This window comes from Oncorhynchus gorbuscha, linkage group LG06 (assembly GCF_021184085.1).
Source record: "Oncorhynchus gorbuscha isolate QuinsamMale2020 ecotype Even-year linkage group LG06, OgorEven_v1.0, whole genome shotgun sequence".
Classification (NCBI taxonomy): domain Eukaryota; kingdom Metazoa; phylum Chordata; class Actinopteri; order Salmoniformes; family Salmonidae; genus Oncorhynchus; species Oncorhynchus gorbuscha.
In genome coordinates this window covers 67,752,500-67,769,052 of record NC_060178.1, presented here as the reverse complement: position 1 = coordinate 67,769,052, position 16,553 = coordinate 67,752,500, and the positions used below count along the sequence as shown (strand labels likewise).

The window sequence follows — 16,553 nt, the reverse complement described above, 5'->3', positions numbered from 1 at the left end:
ACCTCCTCCCTGTAGGCTGTCTCGTCGTTGTTGGTAATCAAGCCCACTACTGTTGTATCGTCTGCAAACTTGATGAGTTGAGTTGGAGGTGTGCATGGCCATGCAGTCATGGGTGAACAGGGAGTACAGGAGGGGGCTGAGCACACACCCTGAAAGTCCAGGAACAATGGTGACCATATTGATGCAGTCTGGGCCAACAGCCTTGCAAGGGTTAACACGTTTAAATGTCTTACTCATGTCAGCCACGGCGAAAGAGAGGGGGGGGGGGGCCCGCAGTCCTCATCGGTGGCACTGTATTATCCTCAAAGCAGGCAAAGAATGTGTTTAGTTTGTCTGGAAGAAAGACGTCGGTGTCCATGATGTGGCTGATTTTCTTTTTGTAGTCCATAATAGCCTGTAGACCCTGCCACATACGTCTTGTGTCTGAGCCGTTGAATTGCGACTCCACTTTGTCCCTATAACAACATTTCACATTTTTGATTGCCTTGTGGAGGGAATAACTACACTGTTTATATTCGGCCATATTCCCGGTCATCTGTCCATGGTTAAAGGCAGTGGTTTAACCATACTGTACATACAGTATCTACACCTGTCCTGATCCTGAGTTTTTCCCTGTGACGCCATCCCCCTTGTTGCTGATGATAGCCACGATATCCTCTGCCTTGACCTTTTTCTTCATGCGGAGTAGAGTCTGGACCAGTGTCTCAGAGGCTGTGGTCATCCCCTCCTTCTCCACCCAGGCCCTCAGTAGGCTGGAGCATTGCTCCTGGGAGTCATTGGGAAAGTTCAGCTGGTGGGATTCTATGTCGGCATGTGTCATCCCACTGCACTCGGCCACCTGTTTCATGTCCCTCCACCCCAAGGTCTTAGCGATGTCTGGGAGGTGTGGCCAGAGATTAACACCTGAAACCAAAGAAGAAAGAGGGATTATGGGTAATTCTTCGTTGGAAATAACATACATAAGGTTCAAATTAGCACACATCAGTAGTAACATTGATGATGTTCTTACCTCTCAGTGGCTGCATTTCCTGCAAAAAATAAATACATGTAAAACACATTCACCATTGATATTTAACTCACTAATTATAATAGGTATATATGTATGTATATGTAACAGTGATGTAGCACTAGAGATGCATGTCTGTGTTTTAAGCGGTGGCTGTAGTCAGGGACAGAGTGGAGTACTGTGACACTTTCAAGAAGCCGGTGTTTGGAAGACATATTGGCACGGGTGTTGTTAGGCCCAAGACGAAGTCCACAATATATAGTCCCTACACAAATATAGGGTTACTATCCAAGCCGGCTGGTCGTTTGTTCTAAATGTTCCATTGCCATACTGGCTGGCAACATTCCTTTCACTTGCTTGCAAGCTAGCCAACTACGGTTAATTTACAGTCACAAAAACAGTGCAGACAGCTGCATTTGCATTTATTTAAGCTGTTTTCTACGAGGATACATCCATGAGTTAATGAGGCGCGATTTTGCCTGGCATAGAAAATGTGCTCTCATTAGGACAATGTTGTTCAGAGGAGCTAGCCAACAACACAGCTAACACAATCACTTCAAACTGAAGCTGGGAAGACTGCAAACTAGCTGCACTTTGTTTCGTTTCTTTGTATATATCAATAAAAATGTCAGATGGAACAGAGTAAATAGGCATTTTAATGTCATAGATTTAGCCAGTGATAACTTGTGGAATAGACACCGACTGGAATGTGCTTTTAACCATTCAGGTTTAGACCCACCCCTTGTATAAATTTAAGATATTTACCTCTGAACTCCGGTTGGGCAGTTCTGTCAAACCACCATTTGGCCCTAAAAAATGAAATTGGAGACATGTCAATGCTATTTCAAGGACGACTCAAAACCAGATACTTTTGGAAAGGGAGCTTTTCAACAAGCCAGACTTCTGTGCTCTTCAAACACTTTACTAACTAAATTAGAGAAGAACCTCTTCTGCCCCCTTTTGGTGATTTAGCATAGCCTACAACTGTCAGAATGACCAAACACTTACCAAAACAAAATTTATTCTTTCGCCACAGGCAAATGATCACAATCAAAACAACAAGAAGAACAGTAGTCAGGACAAATCCTACTGCCAAATTGCTTCCTGCAAGAAAGGAAAATAAAAGCCTAATGTTTAGATAAAAAAAAACTTATAACATTCATACTGTAAGTGAAAGAACATCTTCCAAATAATTTTAAAGCATTGAAATGTTATGGTTTTGCTCAATTCCCAAACCTTGTTCTTTGAAGGCATGGCATATGGTGTTGTTGGTGGCGCTACAGGCTACCTTGATGCCCGCTTCACTGCATCTTCAAGAGAAATTAAAAGATTTGATGTGGAAAGGTGTCACTCTAGTCTATAGCTTACACCAGATTTAATGATAGCACTTTACTGTAGGTGTCCTTATTCATGCATTCTTTATCATGTCTATCTTAATCCTGGTCTTGGGGACCCAAAGGGGTGCACATTTTTGTTTTTGCCTTAACATTACAGCTAAATAAAATGATCAACTCTGCATCAAGCTTTACTGATTTGAATCAGGTGTGTAGTGCCTAGGCAAAAACAAACATTTGCACCTCTTTGGGTCCCCAGGACCTGGATGAAGAAACACTGATATAGCACGTTACATTTGTCATATGATGTCATACATTTCAAACAGTTACGAGTAACGGCATTTTTTTGCCAAGGAGGTATTAGCCACGCAATTTGACATCAAACTAAGATGCTTGGTGCAGTATTTCTCAAGTGAAAACATTTGCTAGTCGTAGGTCGTTGAATGACAACAAACACTTCATTAAAGAATCCCTACTGTTGACCAATCACGCGTAGACCTTGGCAAACAAACTTCGACTAACCTCATATGTCCCTGTTTCGACTGGGAAGCATACTTTAAACTTTATAGACAACTGTTAATCCTGTTGTCATATGCTCTAATGTCAACTGTTAATAACAATGGCTATTACACAGTCTGCCTAACAACTTATGTCATATGTTTTTACATGCTACACAAGTGTCTACACTTCAGATGTTATGATCATGCGTTATATCACATTATTACATTGACTGGAACGATGGGTGTCATAACCGTGTCGTATGCCATTAGAGAGTGTGCACAAACACCTTAAAGATGGAATCCGCAGTTGTGGAAACAGCGCCACTGTCTGCCCCACCGCCAATGTTATTGTTTTTGTTTAGTTGACAAAGCAGAGTTGAGAAGCTACGTGATTTTAAAAAACGGTACATTTCTGCTGTTTTATCGCACGTGCAATGATGTCCAAAGGGGAAAGAAATCTGTAACTTCTTTGTTGTTGTAATGTCGCAAATGAACATGGCAGTTTCACCATTAAAGATTCCGGCTTTAAGTAATGTGATATTCTATTGTGGTGTTATAAAACAGTAATGAATGTCTTAATATGTCAGAGTTGAGAGTATCACAAAACCATTTTGGATCTCTAAGAAACGTGTATATTGGAGCACTTAGGATTTGTTTTTTTTAGACAACAAGATAAATAAACTGCTGAGTTGTACAACTTGGGCCACATCCAGATTTTAAAAAACATTATTATAATAACAACAACTTGCCAAAAAGCACAACAATTATGAAACTAAATGGAGGCAAATATAATTCTACAACAAAATCACAAAAGGAATTGTGAAAGCTGTGAAGAAAGGAAGATGTGCAGGTTAAAGTAACAATGTACAGTATACTATGAAAAAATAAAGCAAATAGTAACACAATAAAATAAGAATAACAAGGCTATACACAAGGAGTACCAGTACCGAGTCAATGTGCAGGAATACTAGGTAGTTGAGGTAATGTGTACATGTACATTTACATTTAAGTCATTTAGCAGACGCTCTTATCCAGAGCGACTTACAAATTGGTGCATTCACCTTATGACATGTAGGTAGGGGTAAAAGTAAATGGGCATTCAGGATAGATAATAAACAGAGTAGTAGCAGTGTAAGTGAAGTGTGCCTATGTGTGAGTGTGGCGTGAATATGCATGTGTGTGTGTGTGTTTTGTGTTTGTGAGCGTATATAGTGTGTGTGCGTGTGTGTGTTGGAGTGTCAGTGTAGTGTCAAATCAAATAAAATTTTATTGGTCACAAACAGTACACGTGTTTAGTAAATGTTATTGATAAAAACAGCTCCAACAGTGCAGTAATATCTAACAAGTAATATCAAAACATGTCACAACAATACACACAATAAACACAAATCCAAAGTAAAGGAATGGAACAAAGAATATATACATTTTTGGATGAGCAATGTCGGAGCATCAGCCACTAAGATACAGTAGAATAGAATACAGTATATACATATGAGATGAGATGAGTAATTCAAAATATGTAAACATTATTTAAAGTGACCAGTGTTCCATTATTAAACTGTAATTTAAAGTCTATGTATATATGGCAGCAGCCTCTAAGGTACCTACTGATGGCTATTTAACAGTCTGATGGCCTTGAGATAGAAGCTGTTTCTCGGTCCCAGCTTTGATGCACCTGTACTGACCTCGCCTTCTGGATGATAGCGGGATGAACAGGCAGTGGCTCGGGTGTTTGTTGTACTTGATTATCTTTTTGGCCATCCTGTGACATCGGGTGCTGTAGGTGTCCTGAAGGGCAGGTAGTTTGTCCCCAGTGATGGGTTGGTCAGACCTCACCACCCTCGAGAGCCCTGCAGAATGCGAGTGGTGCAGTTGCCATACCAGGCGGAAATACAGCCCAACAGGATACTCTCAATCGTGCTCAATCTGTAAAAGTTTGTGAGGGTTTTAGGTGTCAAGACAAATTTCTTCAGCCTCCTGAGGTTGAATAGGTGCTGTTGCGCCTTCTTCACTACACTGTCTGTGTGGGTGGACGCTGAGGAACTTGAAGCTTTCCACCTTTTCCACTGCGGTCCCGTCGATGTGGATAGGGGTGTGCTGCCTCTGTTGTTTCCTGAAGTCCACAATCAGCTGCTTTGTTTTGTTGATGTTGAGTGAGAGGTTGTTTTCCTGGCACCAGGATCTTTTGGGGCGGTAAGCAAATTGAAGTGGTTCTAGAGTGCCAGGTAAGGTAAAGGTGATATGATCCTTGACCAGTCTCTCAAAGCACTTCATGATGGCAGAAGTGAGTGCTGTGGTGCGATAGTCATTTAGTTCAGTTACCTTTGTATTCTTGGGTACAGGAACAATGGTGGACATTTTGAAGCATGTGGGGACAGCAAACTGGGATAGGGAGAGATTGAATATGTCCGTAAACACTCCAGCCAGCGGGTCTGCGCATGCTCTGAGGATGCGGTTAGGGATGCCGTCTGGGCCGGCAGCCTTGTGAGAGTTAACACGCTTAAATGTCTTACTCACATCGGCCACGGAGAAGGAGAGCACACAGTCCTTGTTAGCAGACCACGTTGGTGGCACTGTGTTATTCACAAAGCGGGCAAATAAGGTGTTTAGCTTGTTCGAACACACCATCGGTGACCACGACATGTTTGGTTTTCCCTTTGAAGTCTGTGATTGTCTGTAGACACTGCCACATACGTCTTGTGTCTGAGCCGTTGAATAGCGAATCCACTCTGTCTCTATACTGACGTTTTGCCTGTTTGATTGCCTTACAGAGGGAATAACTACACTGTTTGTATTCGGCCATATTCCCAGTCACTTGGCCATGGTTAAAGGTGGTGGTTCGCGCTTCCAGTTTTGCGCGAATACTACCATCTATCCACGGTTTCTGGTTTGAGTAGGTTTTAATAGTCACAGTGGGTACAACATCTCCAATACACTTTCTGATAAACTCAGTCACCATATCAGAGTATTCATTAATGTTATTCTCTGAGGCTACACGGAACATTTCACAGTCCGTGATCAGATTTGCCAAAGGGAGGGTGGGGGAGGGCCTTGTAGGTATCCTGGAAGTTGGAGTGAAAGTGGACGAGTGTTTTAGCAGTGCGAGTACTACAGTCAATGTGTTGATAGAACTTCGGTCGCGTTTTCCTCAAATTTGCTTTGTTAAAATTCCCAGCTACAATAAATGCAGCCTCAGGATACGTGGTTTCCAGTTTGCATAAAGTCCAGTGTAGTTCTTTGAGGGCCGTCATGGTATCGGCTTGAGGGGAATGTGAACTTCTCATCTTTTCCTTTCCTCTCTACTTACTGGCTGTGGTTAATCTCTACCACACATGTGAACTCCTCGTTTACATTCAAAGATTCCTTTCCTCGCTTCCTTGCTCCTTTCTTCCTTTTCTAGCTCCCTTTCCTTCTTCCTTTCCTTTACTTTCTACTAGCCGTGGTTAATCACTACCACATACATGTGAACTCCATGTTTTCTTTCCTAGATTCCTTTCCACTTTCCTCACTCCCATTCCTTTCCTCCTTTCCTTTCTACTGGCCATGGTTAATCCCTACCACATTCACGTGAACTACTCGTGTTCTTTCTTAGATTCCTTTCCTCCTTTCCTCACTCCCTTTCCTAGCTCTGTTTCTTTCCCTCCTTTTCTATATTCCTTTCCTCATTTCCAGCTTTCTTTCCTTCCCTACCTCCCTACCACCCTTTCCTCTCCTCTTTTTGCAAATGCAAAGCTGTCACAAATCATGTTCTGCCCCAGAGCAGTTTGTTTCATTTGTTGTAAAAATATATATATATAATCCTAACTACGTATGTATGCACGTATCTCGGAGATCCTGAATGTTTTTGTGATAGTATAAGCACCATCATAACTTTTATAACACCTCAAATTAATGTCTCTTTACCTAAGGTGTCTGTGCACACTCTATAACGGCCTATGGCATGGTTATGACACCCATCATTCCATTCACTGTAATAATGTGACATAGAGTTTGGTAAATTATATGGGTCTTTCTGTAAACTAGGGTAACAGTGAGGATTTCCTAAACTGGACAACTTCCTACACTTTCAAATGTGTTCATGTCCTTACATTATTCACAAGTTGATTTAGAACCTATGTTCCATCCTTTTTGTCCAAAATCGTGTCAATCGTGAACCCTGTAAGAATCCTGGATCTAGCTGTCGAACTGTTTTTTTTGTATAGAGATCTCATAAATGCAGTGTAACTATGTAACATTTTGTCCTTATGTTACGGAGGGAAAACAGCTTTTCATGCGCACACAAATCCAAAATAATATATGCATTGCAGAATGGAATGCTTCTAACCGGAAGAGTCACCTTACCTTGATAGTTAAAACTTAAATCGATACTGTCATTAATGTGGTTCTTCAATAATTATGCATAATACTTGTTGGATGGGAATTTGGTGTCCATCTGATTAGTTACGGCGTGATATTTTCACACACTGTCATCTGATCCAGGAAGGAATTTTCAGAACGACAGTCAAGTGACAAACAGCTGTTTGTCATACGATGCAACAACAGCCCAAGTCCTGGAAAAAAGGTGTTCGCCAGAATATTTTGGTGTTTCATTCGTTATGCCAGTGAAGACAGTTGTGCCTGGATCCATTTTGGATATAACAACCCTAGTGAATTGATGTTGTCTGCTTGATTTACAGCAGGGTCTCGTTAGATTTAACAGAGAACGCAGCAAGGTAATAAGTTAAATGTTTTCAAATGTATTTGTGCCTCGGATTGGACACCGGGTCTGCAATTTTAAACAATACAAGGGGCTTGAAGTTGCCAACTTGAACTTGGAGCTCAGAAATTCAAGGACTAGAATAGGCCTATCTAAAATCAGACATTTCCTCAATCTGGTGCTTAAAAAGTAAGTTGTAATTATTGTAGTCAATTTATAAATTATCATGCTGCCTTATAATTATCCGTGATTACATTTTCAATCAGTTTTTGTGAGAGATGTGGCCACTTTCATTTGTTTCCCGGCGCTTCAATTGAACAGTGTTGTGCGGTAAAGCCACATACAGTTATTATGAGGAAGGCAACAGCTAATGCTGGCTTCAAGTTGGCTTTCCATACAAATCTACCCATTAAAAAAGAAACCTGGTGTTTGGTCACTTTCTCATGATAAAAACAGAAATTGTGAGTTTCAAATGGTGAGCTTAATGCTACTGCTATTCATGGATTTCCTATGTGTGCCTGCGTCGGCCACAACAATCCCCATGCATGCATCCATTTAGTCAGGAAATGTCTACATTATTCTCACATATTTAAGAATGTAATAATAATTTACAAGGCTTAAAATAATCGCTATTTTTAAAGTGGTAATGGCATACTTAAATTTTATTTTTGTTTTAAACAAAAACAAACCCAAATGAAACTGCCTATTTCTCAGGCCCAGAATCTAGAATATGCATATAATTGCCAGATTAGGATAGAAAACACTCTAAAGTTTCCAAAACTGTCAAATCAAAATATTGTCTGTGAGTATAACAGAACTGATATTGCAGGCGAAAACCTGAGGAAAATCCAACCGCAAGTGCTGTTTTTCCTGAAAGCTCTCTTCGCTCCATTTAAAGGGATATCAACCTTTTCCTTTCCTTTTCCTATGGCTTGCACGTGTTGAGAACAGTCTTTAGACATAGTTTCAGGCTTTTATTTTGAAAAATGTGCGAGAAAGATCACATCGTGTCATTGGATGGCTGTTTTGCATAAGCAACAGCTTGGAGCAGACATTTTCTCTCTCCTATTGAAGAAGTTACAGTCCGGTTGAAATATTATTGATTATATATCGTAAAAACAACCTGAGGATTGATTATAAAAAACGTTTGACATGTTTCTACGAACTTTACGGATACTATTTGGAATTGTCGTCTGCCCCGTCGTTATCGCTCGAGCCTGTGGATTTCTGAACATAACGTGCCAACCAAATGGAGGTATCTATATTAGGCCATATATAAATTAAACAATTGTATAACATTGATGTCCTTGAAAAGTACAATTAAGCACTTGAAAAAGTCCCTGAAAGTCCTTGAATTTGACTTTTTGACAGGCATTGACAAACATGCTCAACGGGTGACATGTCTGGTGAGTATGCAGTCCATGGAAGAATTGGGACATTTTCATCTTCCTGGAATTGTGCACAGATCCTTGCGACATGGGGCCGTGCATTATCATGCTGAAACATGAGGTGATGGCGGCTGTCACGTTCTGTCCATCGTTCGTATGTGTTTTCCTTGTTTTAGTGTTGGTCAGGACGTGAGCTGGGTGGGCATTCTATGTTGTGTGTCTGGTTTGTCTATTTCTATGTTTGGCCTGATATGGTTCTCAATCAGAGGCAGGTGTTAGTCATTGTCTCTGATTGGGAACCATATTTAGGTATCCTGTTTTGTGTTGGGTTTTGTGGGTGATTGTTCCTGTCTTTGCACCAGATAGGGCTGTTTTTGGTTTTCCATGTTCATTGTTTTGTAGTGTTCATGTTTATCCGTTTTTGATTAAACATGAGTCAAATTAACCACGCTGCGTTTTGGTCCTCCTCTACTTCACCACAGGAAAACCCTGACAGCGGCAGATGAATGGTACGACAATGGGCCTCAGGTTCTCGTCACGGTATCTCTGTGCATTCAAATTGCCATCAATAAAATGCAATTGTGTTCGTTGTCCGTAGCTTATGCTTGCCCATACCATAACAGTCCTGGTGGACGTTACTGCAGTCAGCCAATTGCTCACTCCCCCACATCTATGGCATTGTGTTGTGAGACAAAACTGCACATTTTAGAGTTGCCTTTTATTGCCCCCAGCACAAGGTGCACCTGTGTAATGATCGTGCTGTTTAATCAGCTTCTTGATATGCCACACCTGTCAGGTGGATGTTATATCTTGGCGAATGAGAAATGCACACTAATAGGGATGTAAACAAATTGGTGCACAAAATCAGAGAAATAAGATTTTTGTGCATATGGAAAAAAAATTGGGATCTTCTATTTCAGCTCACTATACACAGGACCAACACTTTACATGTTGCGTTAATGTTTTGTTCAGTGTATTTAAACTACTTATGACAGCTTATATGTTTATATAGCTGTTATAAAGACTTAATTAAAGCATTAATAAGGACACCTAGAGTAAAATTTTACTGATTTAACCATGTGACTTTAACATTTAGAAAAATATATTTTGATAGTTATTTGGTTAAAGTATCTTGAACTTACATGGTACATGGGTAGCAGGCCCTGCAGTGCTCCTTCCCCTTGTTACAGTAGTGGCCCTGCTGGCATCGACATACTGAGTCCTTGAAGATGGTGCATCTGTCCTCCACCTCCAGATTGGCTACGAAAGACAAACATCACAGTGGCAGTACATTGGCAAGGTTGGGTTACGGATGTAACCTTGTTTTTCTGAGTAGTGTACCGGGTGGCAAAATGACCTATGGGAACTACTTCACGTGATGTGATTGATATGCTTAATATCAAAGATGTTTACAGTCACACCACACCCTTAGTGCACCCACGTGACCTCAATCCACACCCTTAGTGTACCCAAGTGACCTGTCACTATAAAAGGCGGTATGGAGTGACATTCTGTCTATTACTTAGATCCGTAACCCAGCATTTACTTTTGTGATATCTTATGGTTCACCGAGTTGCGGCTGAAAGACAACATGAATAACATAAAACTGCCGTGTTTTACACTTTTTCGGCGTGATAGAACAGCGGCCTCTGGTAAGACAAGGGGTGGCAGTCTATGTATATTTAGGAACAACCGCTGATGCATGAAATCTAAGGAAGGTTTTGCTTGCCTGAGTTAGATTATCTCATGATAAGCTGTAGATCACACTATTTACCAAGAGAGTTTTCATCTATATTCTTCGTAGCCGTCTATTTATGACCACAAACCAATGCTGGCACTACGACCACACTCAATAAGCTGTATACGGCCATAAGCAAACAGGAAAACGTTCATCCAGAGGCAGCAGGGACCTTACTGCTGGGAAACTTAAATTGTAGGATGTGGCAGGGCTTGCAAACTATTACAGACTACAAAGGGGAGTACACAAGCTAAATTACTTATATGCTCGCTTCGAGGAAAGTAACACTGAAACATGCACGAGAGCATCAGCTGTTCCGGACGACCAATGAGAGAGTAAGACCTTTAAACAGGTCAACATTCACAAGGCCTCAGAGCCAGACGGATTACCAGGACATACTCTGAGCATGCGCTGACCAACTAGCAAGTGTCTTCACTGACATTTTCAACCTGTCCTTGACTGAGTCTGTAATACCAACATGTTTCATGCAGACCACCATAGTCCCTGTGCCCAAGAACACTAAGATAACCTGCCTAAGTGACTATCGACCCGTAACACTCACGTCTGTAGCCATGAAGTGCTTTGAAAGGTTGGTCGTGGCACACATCAACACCATTATCCCAGAAACCCTAGACCCACTCCAATTTGCATACCACCCCAACAGATCCACAGATGATACAATCTCTATTGAACTCAACACTACCCTTTCCCACCTGGACAAAAGGAACAGCTCTGTGAGAATGATATTCATTGACTACAGCTCTGCGTTCAACACCATAGTGCCCTCAAAGCTCATCACTAAGCTAAAGACCCTGGGACTAAACACCTCCCACTGCAACTGGATCCTGGACTTCCTGACGGGCCGCCCCCAGGTGGTAAGGTTAGGGAACAACACATCCGCCATGCTGATCCTCAAGACGGGGGTCCCTCTGAGCTGTATGCTCAGTCCCCTCCTGTACTCCCTGTTCACTCATGACTGCATGGCCAGGCACGACTCCAACACCATCATCAAGTTTGCCTATGACACAACAGTGGTAGGCCTGATCACCGACAACGATGAGACAGACTATAGGGAGGAGGTCAGAGACCTGGCCGTGTGGTGCCAGGACAACAACCTCTCCATCAACATGATCAAGACAAAGGAGATGATTGTGGACTACTGGAAACGGAGGAAGGAGCACGCCCTTCTCATCGACGGGGCTGTAGTAGAGCAGGTTGAGAGCTTCAAGTTCCTTGGTGTCCACATCACCAACAAACTATCATGGCCCAAACACACTAAGACAGTTGTGAAGAGGGCACGATAAAGCCTATTCCCCATCAGGAGACTGAAAAGATTTGGCATGGGTCCTCAAATCCTCAAAAGGTTCAACAGCTGCACCATCAAGAGCATCCTGACTGGTTACATCACACCTGGTATGGCTGGCTGACTGCTCAGCCTCCAACCGCAAGGCACTACAGAGGGTAGTGCGTACGTCCCAGTACATCACTGGGGCCAAGCTTCCTGCCATCTAGGACCTCTATACCAGGCGGTGTAAGAAGAAGGCCCCAAAAATGGTTAAAGACTCCAACGACCCTAGTCACAGACTGTTCTCTCTGCTACCTCACGGCAAGCGGTACCAAAGCACCAAGTCTAGGTCAAAAAGGCTTCTTAACAGCTTCTACCCCCAAGCCATAAGACTCCTGAACAACGAATCAAAGGGCTGTTTATTATCTATGCATTGTCACTTTAACTCTACCTACATGTTCTTATTACCTCAATTACCTCGACTAACTGATGCCCCTGCACATTGCCTCTGTACCGGTATCCCCTGTATATAGCCTAGCAATTGTTATTTTACTGCTGCTGTTGAATTATTTGTTACTTTTTATTTTCAATGTTTTAGTGATCTATTTTTTTACTTAACACTTATTTTTCTTCAAACTTCATTGTTGATTAAGGACTTGTAAGCATTTCACACATTCGGTGCATGTGACAAATATCATTTGATTTAATTCGATTTGAAGAAAAGACAGTGAACAAAAGACAGCATGCCACGCCACACTGTGTTCTTTAGTGACAGGTCAGTAAGGGTGAGACGTGACTGTAAACATCTTTGATATTAAGCATCGCAATCATATCGCATGAAGGGAAAGGAGTTCCCATAGGTTGTGTGGCAACCCTGTTCCAAAAACAAAAGAGAACCTAATTTGCTACAGTAGGTAGGCCTACCTATAAGGTGTCAGTTCTACCTGTTGTGTGTGTAGGCCTACCTTTAGGGTCACAGGAAGTGCAGGGCTCACAGGAGTCCAGAGAGTTGGGGTCACTGTTGTAGGTCCTGTCTTCCTCACAGTAAACACAGGTCCCATCCTCTGGGCTCACACTGCAGTGGCTCTCCAGATGTTGGCCTATACACATAGAGTACATAATCAAAGGGAAAGACATAGGCCTACATAGCATACATTAATTTTATTCATGCATTTTGCAGGCGTTGACTACGACAGTGCTTGTTAATTAATCAACATTTCAGTTCTCACTCCAATGTAAATGTGCTTGCGCAATTATTATGCTATTGACCTGTCATGGTGGTGACCAAAAGAATGCTAACGTGAGATAGTTCGATACAGATAATGTTAAACATTAGATGCTTACCAGCCGCACAGAGACAGCATGCCATTCCCTCATGCTGGTAAGTGCCATCTTGACAACTCTGCCTTTTGGTGCGCAATTTGCTAGTGATTAAGATGTCTTGGGAACTCCGCTCTGCTTTGAATGGTGTAGTTAAACGAACCGTACACTGTTAAATGCAATTACATTATGGAGTGTTATTATAACAGACAGCAGTAGGCAGTTACGGTAGCTGCATGCATGCGTGTGTGTGTGTGTGTGTGTGTGTGTGTGTGTGTGTGTGTGTGTGTGTGTGTGTGTGTGTGTGTGTGTGTGTGTGTGTGTGTGTGTGTGTGTGTGTGTGTGTGTGTGTGTGTGTGTGTGTGTGTGTGTGTGTGTGTGTGTGTGTGTGTGTGTGTGTGTATGTGTGTGTGTGTGTGTGTGTGTGTGCACGCGACTTATCAGTGATTTAAGTATGAAAACATTGGAAGGTCAATTATTATTATTAAGGAATGTGTGGTAAGTGTAACATAGTAAAGGTAAACCTGTACTAATTTGTGGATGTCCATCATCCATTTCGTGTAATATGTTATGAATTACAATTCTTACAATATTTAAAAAAAAATGTGCCATATGTTAAATATGTTGTGTTTACCATGCTGCTACTCACTGTTTATTATCTATACATAGTCACTTTACCACTACCTACATGTACAAATTACCTTGACTAACCTGTACCCCTGCACATTGACTCGTTACCCCCTGTATATAGCCTCCTTATAGTTATTTAGTAAATATTTTCTGAACTCTCTTTTTTTAACTGCATTGTTGATTAAGGGCTTGTAAGTAAGAATTTCACGGTAAGGTTATATTTGGTGCATGTGACAAATCAAATTGGAATGTTTTTTTATGTTAACTAGCGTTAGCTAGGTGGCTGAAGTTAGCTAGGCTAGGGACTAGGGTTAGGGGTTAAGGTTAGTGTTAAAGCTGCAATATGTAACTTTTTGGGCGACCTGACCAAATTCACATAGAAATATTAGTTATAGATCTGTCATTCTCATTGAAAGCAGGTCTAAAAAGCTGTATCTGTTCTATGTGCACTATTTCTATGCTTCCCATTCATAAGTTTTGTTTTTGTGTCTTTTCCTTTTGGTTTTGTACACCAGCTTCAAACAGCTTAAATAAAATACAATGATTCTTTATACTATACTTGCTTGTTTTGTGACATAAACAGACATTAGGCAAACTATTAGAATGGGCAGAGAGATTTCTGCATATTGCACATAAAGGAAAACTCCAGCCAAAAACTATCTTCTGGTATTTATTTCATTAGTCCATTGATATAGTCACAAAATGTTTTGCATGTCAGCAATCAAGCTTTCAAGATATACAACTTTCAAAATACAGAAATACAACTGCTATAGTGCATTTTGTAGTTACAAAGTAGCTACAAAAGTAGTAAGTAGTTGCAAAGTTGCTATTTATTTAAAATTATAAAAGGTGTCCTTGATCAGATTCGAATACGCAACTTTTGTGTTGTTATATTTACATCTAGTCTATGAGACAAGGCTGGCGTGGCATGTCCCAACAAGTCAAAATCAAAAGTGAAACTACTTCAGCACGGACAGTTTAGGAACTTTTACCTGTCGGTTAAATAAAAAATATCAGATATTTATACATCGTGTTTGATAGATGTATATACTGTATTTCATCCATGCAAGATACCAGAGCAGAGTTGAGAATGACTTGACAAATATAGCTGTGAGAGTTAGTTTAGCTAGCCCAAGTTCTGACAATAATATAATATCTGAGTTTAACCTATACAAAGTATGTCAACAATAACATGTCGATAGTCAACTCACCAAAATGCACAGGATATATAAAAAAGTATATTTGTTCATTTTCGAAATGGATGCCTCCAAGAAGAGATTGCTGCGCCCTGTGTGGTGTTTGCAATTGCAAATCTGCCCTCTGTTTGAAGTTTGGAGGAATTACAGAAAGTACCTTGACCACGATTGCACACTGACAGTCAAATTGCTGCATGTTCGTAGGGCGCATAGACAAGCAATGCCGAACCGGAAGTGCGTGAGGGTTTTATTCTAACCGTTTTATTCAAGAAATACATCCAGTAAAAATGTGTTTCACCATTGAAAAATGGTTATCTTATGAGATACATACAATGACTTGTTGGAGTAAGTTTAGTAGATACTGAACATGTATTGTATTCATCATTGTTCTATGAGACAGACCTATCTCTCCATGTAGCACTAGGGGGAGCGAGTGGCCTTTGCGCGGGACCGCCTAAATTGCTCCTCTTTTTACACATTTTCTGGGTCCGTTATTGCAGCGATCCGTCAGGACTGGATGTGTGTAATGGTCATTTTCCAAGCACACCAAGCTCCGAGGCAGATTGTTTCATATCATAGTGTCAAGTTCTCGTTCTACCATGCAGTGCAATAGAGATCATTGCTTGGTGATCTTCAAAAACGGTAAGGACTTATAGGAACTGCATCTCAGTGCAATATGTGTGCGTCTCTGGTTCAAATCCAGACTGCATCACATCCGGCTGTGATTGGGAGTCCCATAGGGCGGCGCGTAATTGGCCCAGCGTCGTCCGATTTTGGCCAGGGTAGGCCATCATTGTAAATAAGAATAAGCATTTGTTCTTAAAGGACTGGCCTAGTTAAATAAAGGTTAAACAAAACATATTAAAAAAACAGTGTGTTGTCTGCATTTCAAAGTAGTGACACTCATCAGTTAACCATGTGGTCCAGAGACTTTCTTCAAATCAGGTGGTAAGGAAAAACTCCTGGTCCTATACCAATATTAACAGTTATCATCAACCCTGTCCATACATTAATAAAGGTTGATGCAATCCAGTGATCCCTACAGACCAACAGTCTGCATACTATATGTATGGAGTAATCCCTACTGGTGATGCACAACATTGATTGTCACATCAATCAGAGTTACCACACTATCTTTATCAGAGATGTGCAGTATGCATGTGCATTTACTGTAGCCATGACTCTAATCACTATATCACATGCTATCACAATAGAGATGTAATGATCATGCTGTTTAATCAGCTTCTTGATATACCACACCTGTCAGGTGGATGGATTATCTTGGCAAAGGAGAAATGCTCACTAACAGGGATGAAAACAAATTTGTGCACGGAATTGGAGAGAAAGTTTGTGTGTATGGAACAATTCTGTGATCTTTTCTTTCAGCTCATGAAACATGGGACCAACACTTTACATGTATCCGTTTATATTTTTGTTCACTGTAAATAAAAAACTGAGCT

General features: G+C 41.1%; 1 protein-coding gene across 2 annotated transcripts; it reads right to left on the bottom strand.

Annotated features, from left to right (window-relative positions):
• Window positions 1–407: 407 nt before the first annotated feature.
• LOC124037228 (tumor necrosis factor receptor superfamily member 6-like) lies at window positions 408–15,256 on the bottom strand. 2 transcript variants are annotated; one of them, XM_046351894.1, is made up of 9 exons: window positions 15,109–15,256; window positions 13,292–13,436; window positions 12,913–13,047; window positions 10,067–10,184; window positions 2,243–2,316; window positions 2,015–2,110; window positions 1,772–1,815; window positions 1,010–1,028; window positions 408–903 (listed from the first exon to the last, which is right to left on the bottom strand). In XM_046351894.1, exons 1-9 carry the CDS (start codon window positions 15,145–15,147, stop codon window positions 584–586), a joined length of 990 nt encoding a protein of 329 aa, XP_046207850.1. In that variant the 5' UTR covers window positions 15,148–15,256; the 3' UTR covers window positions 408–583. The 2 variants fall into 2 exon arrangements, with proteins under 2 accessions (XP_046207850.1, XP_046207851.1); XM_046351895.1 differs by having other exon boundaries at window positions 13,292–13,405.
• Between the last annotated feature and the right edge of the window lie 1,297 nt (window positions 15,257–16,553).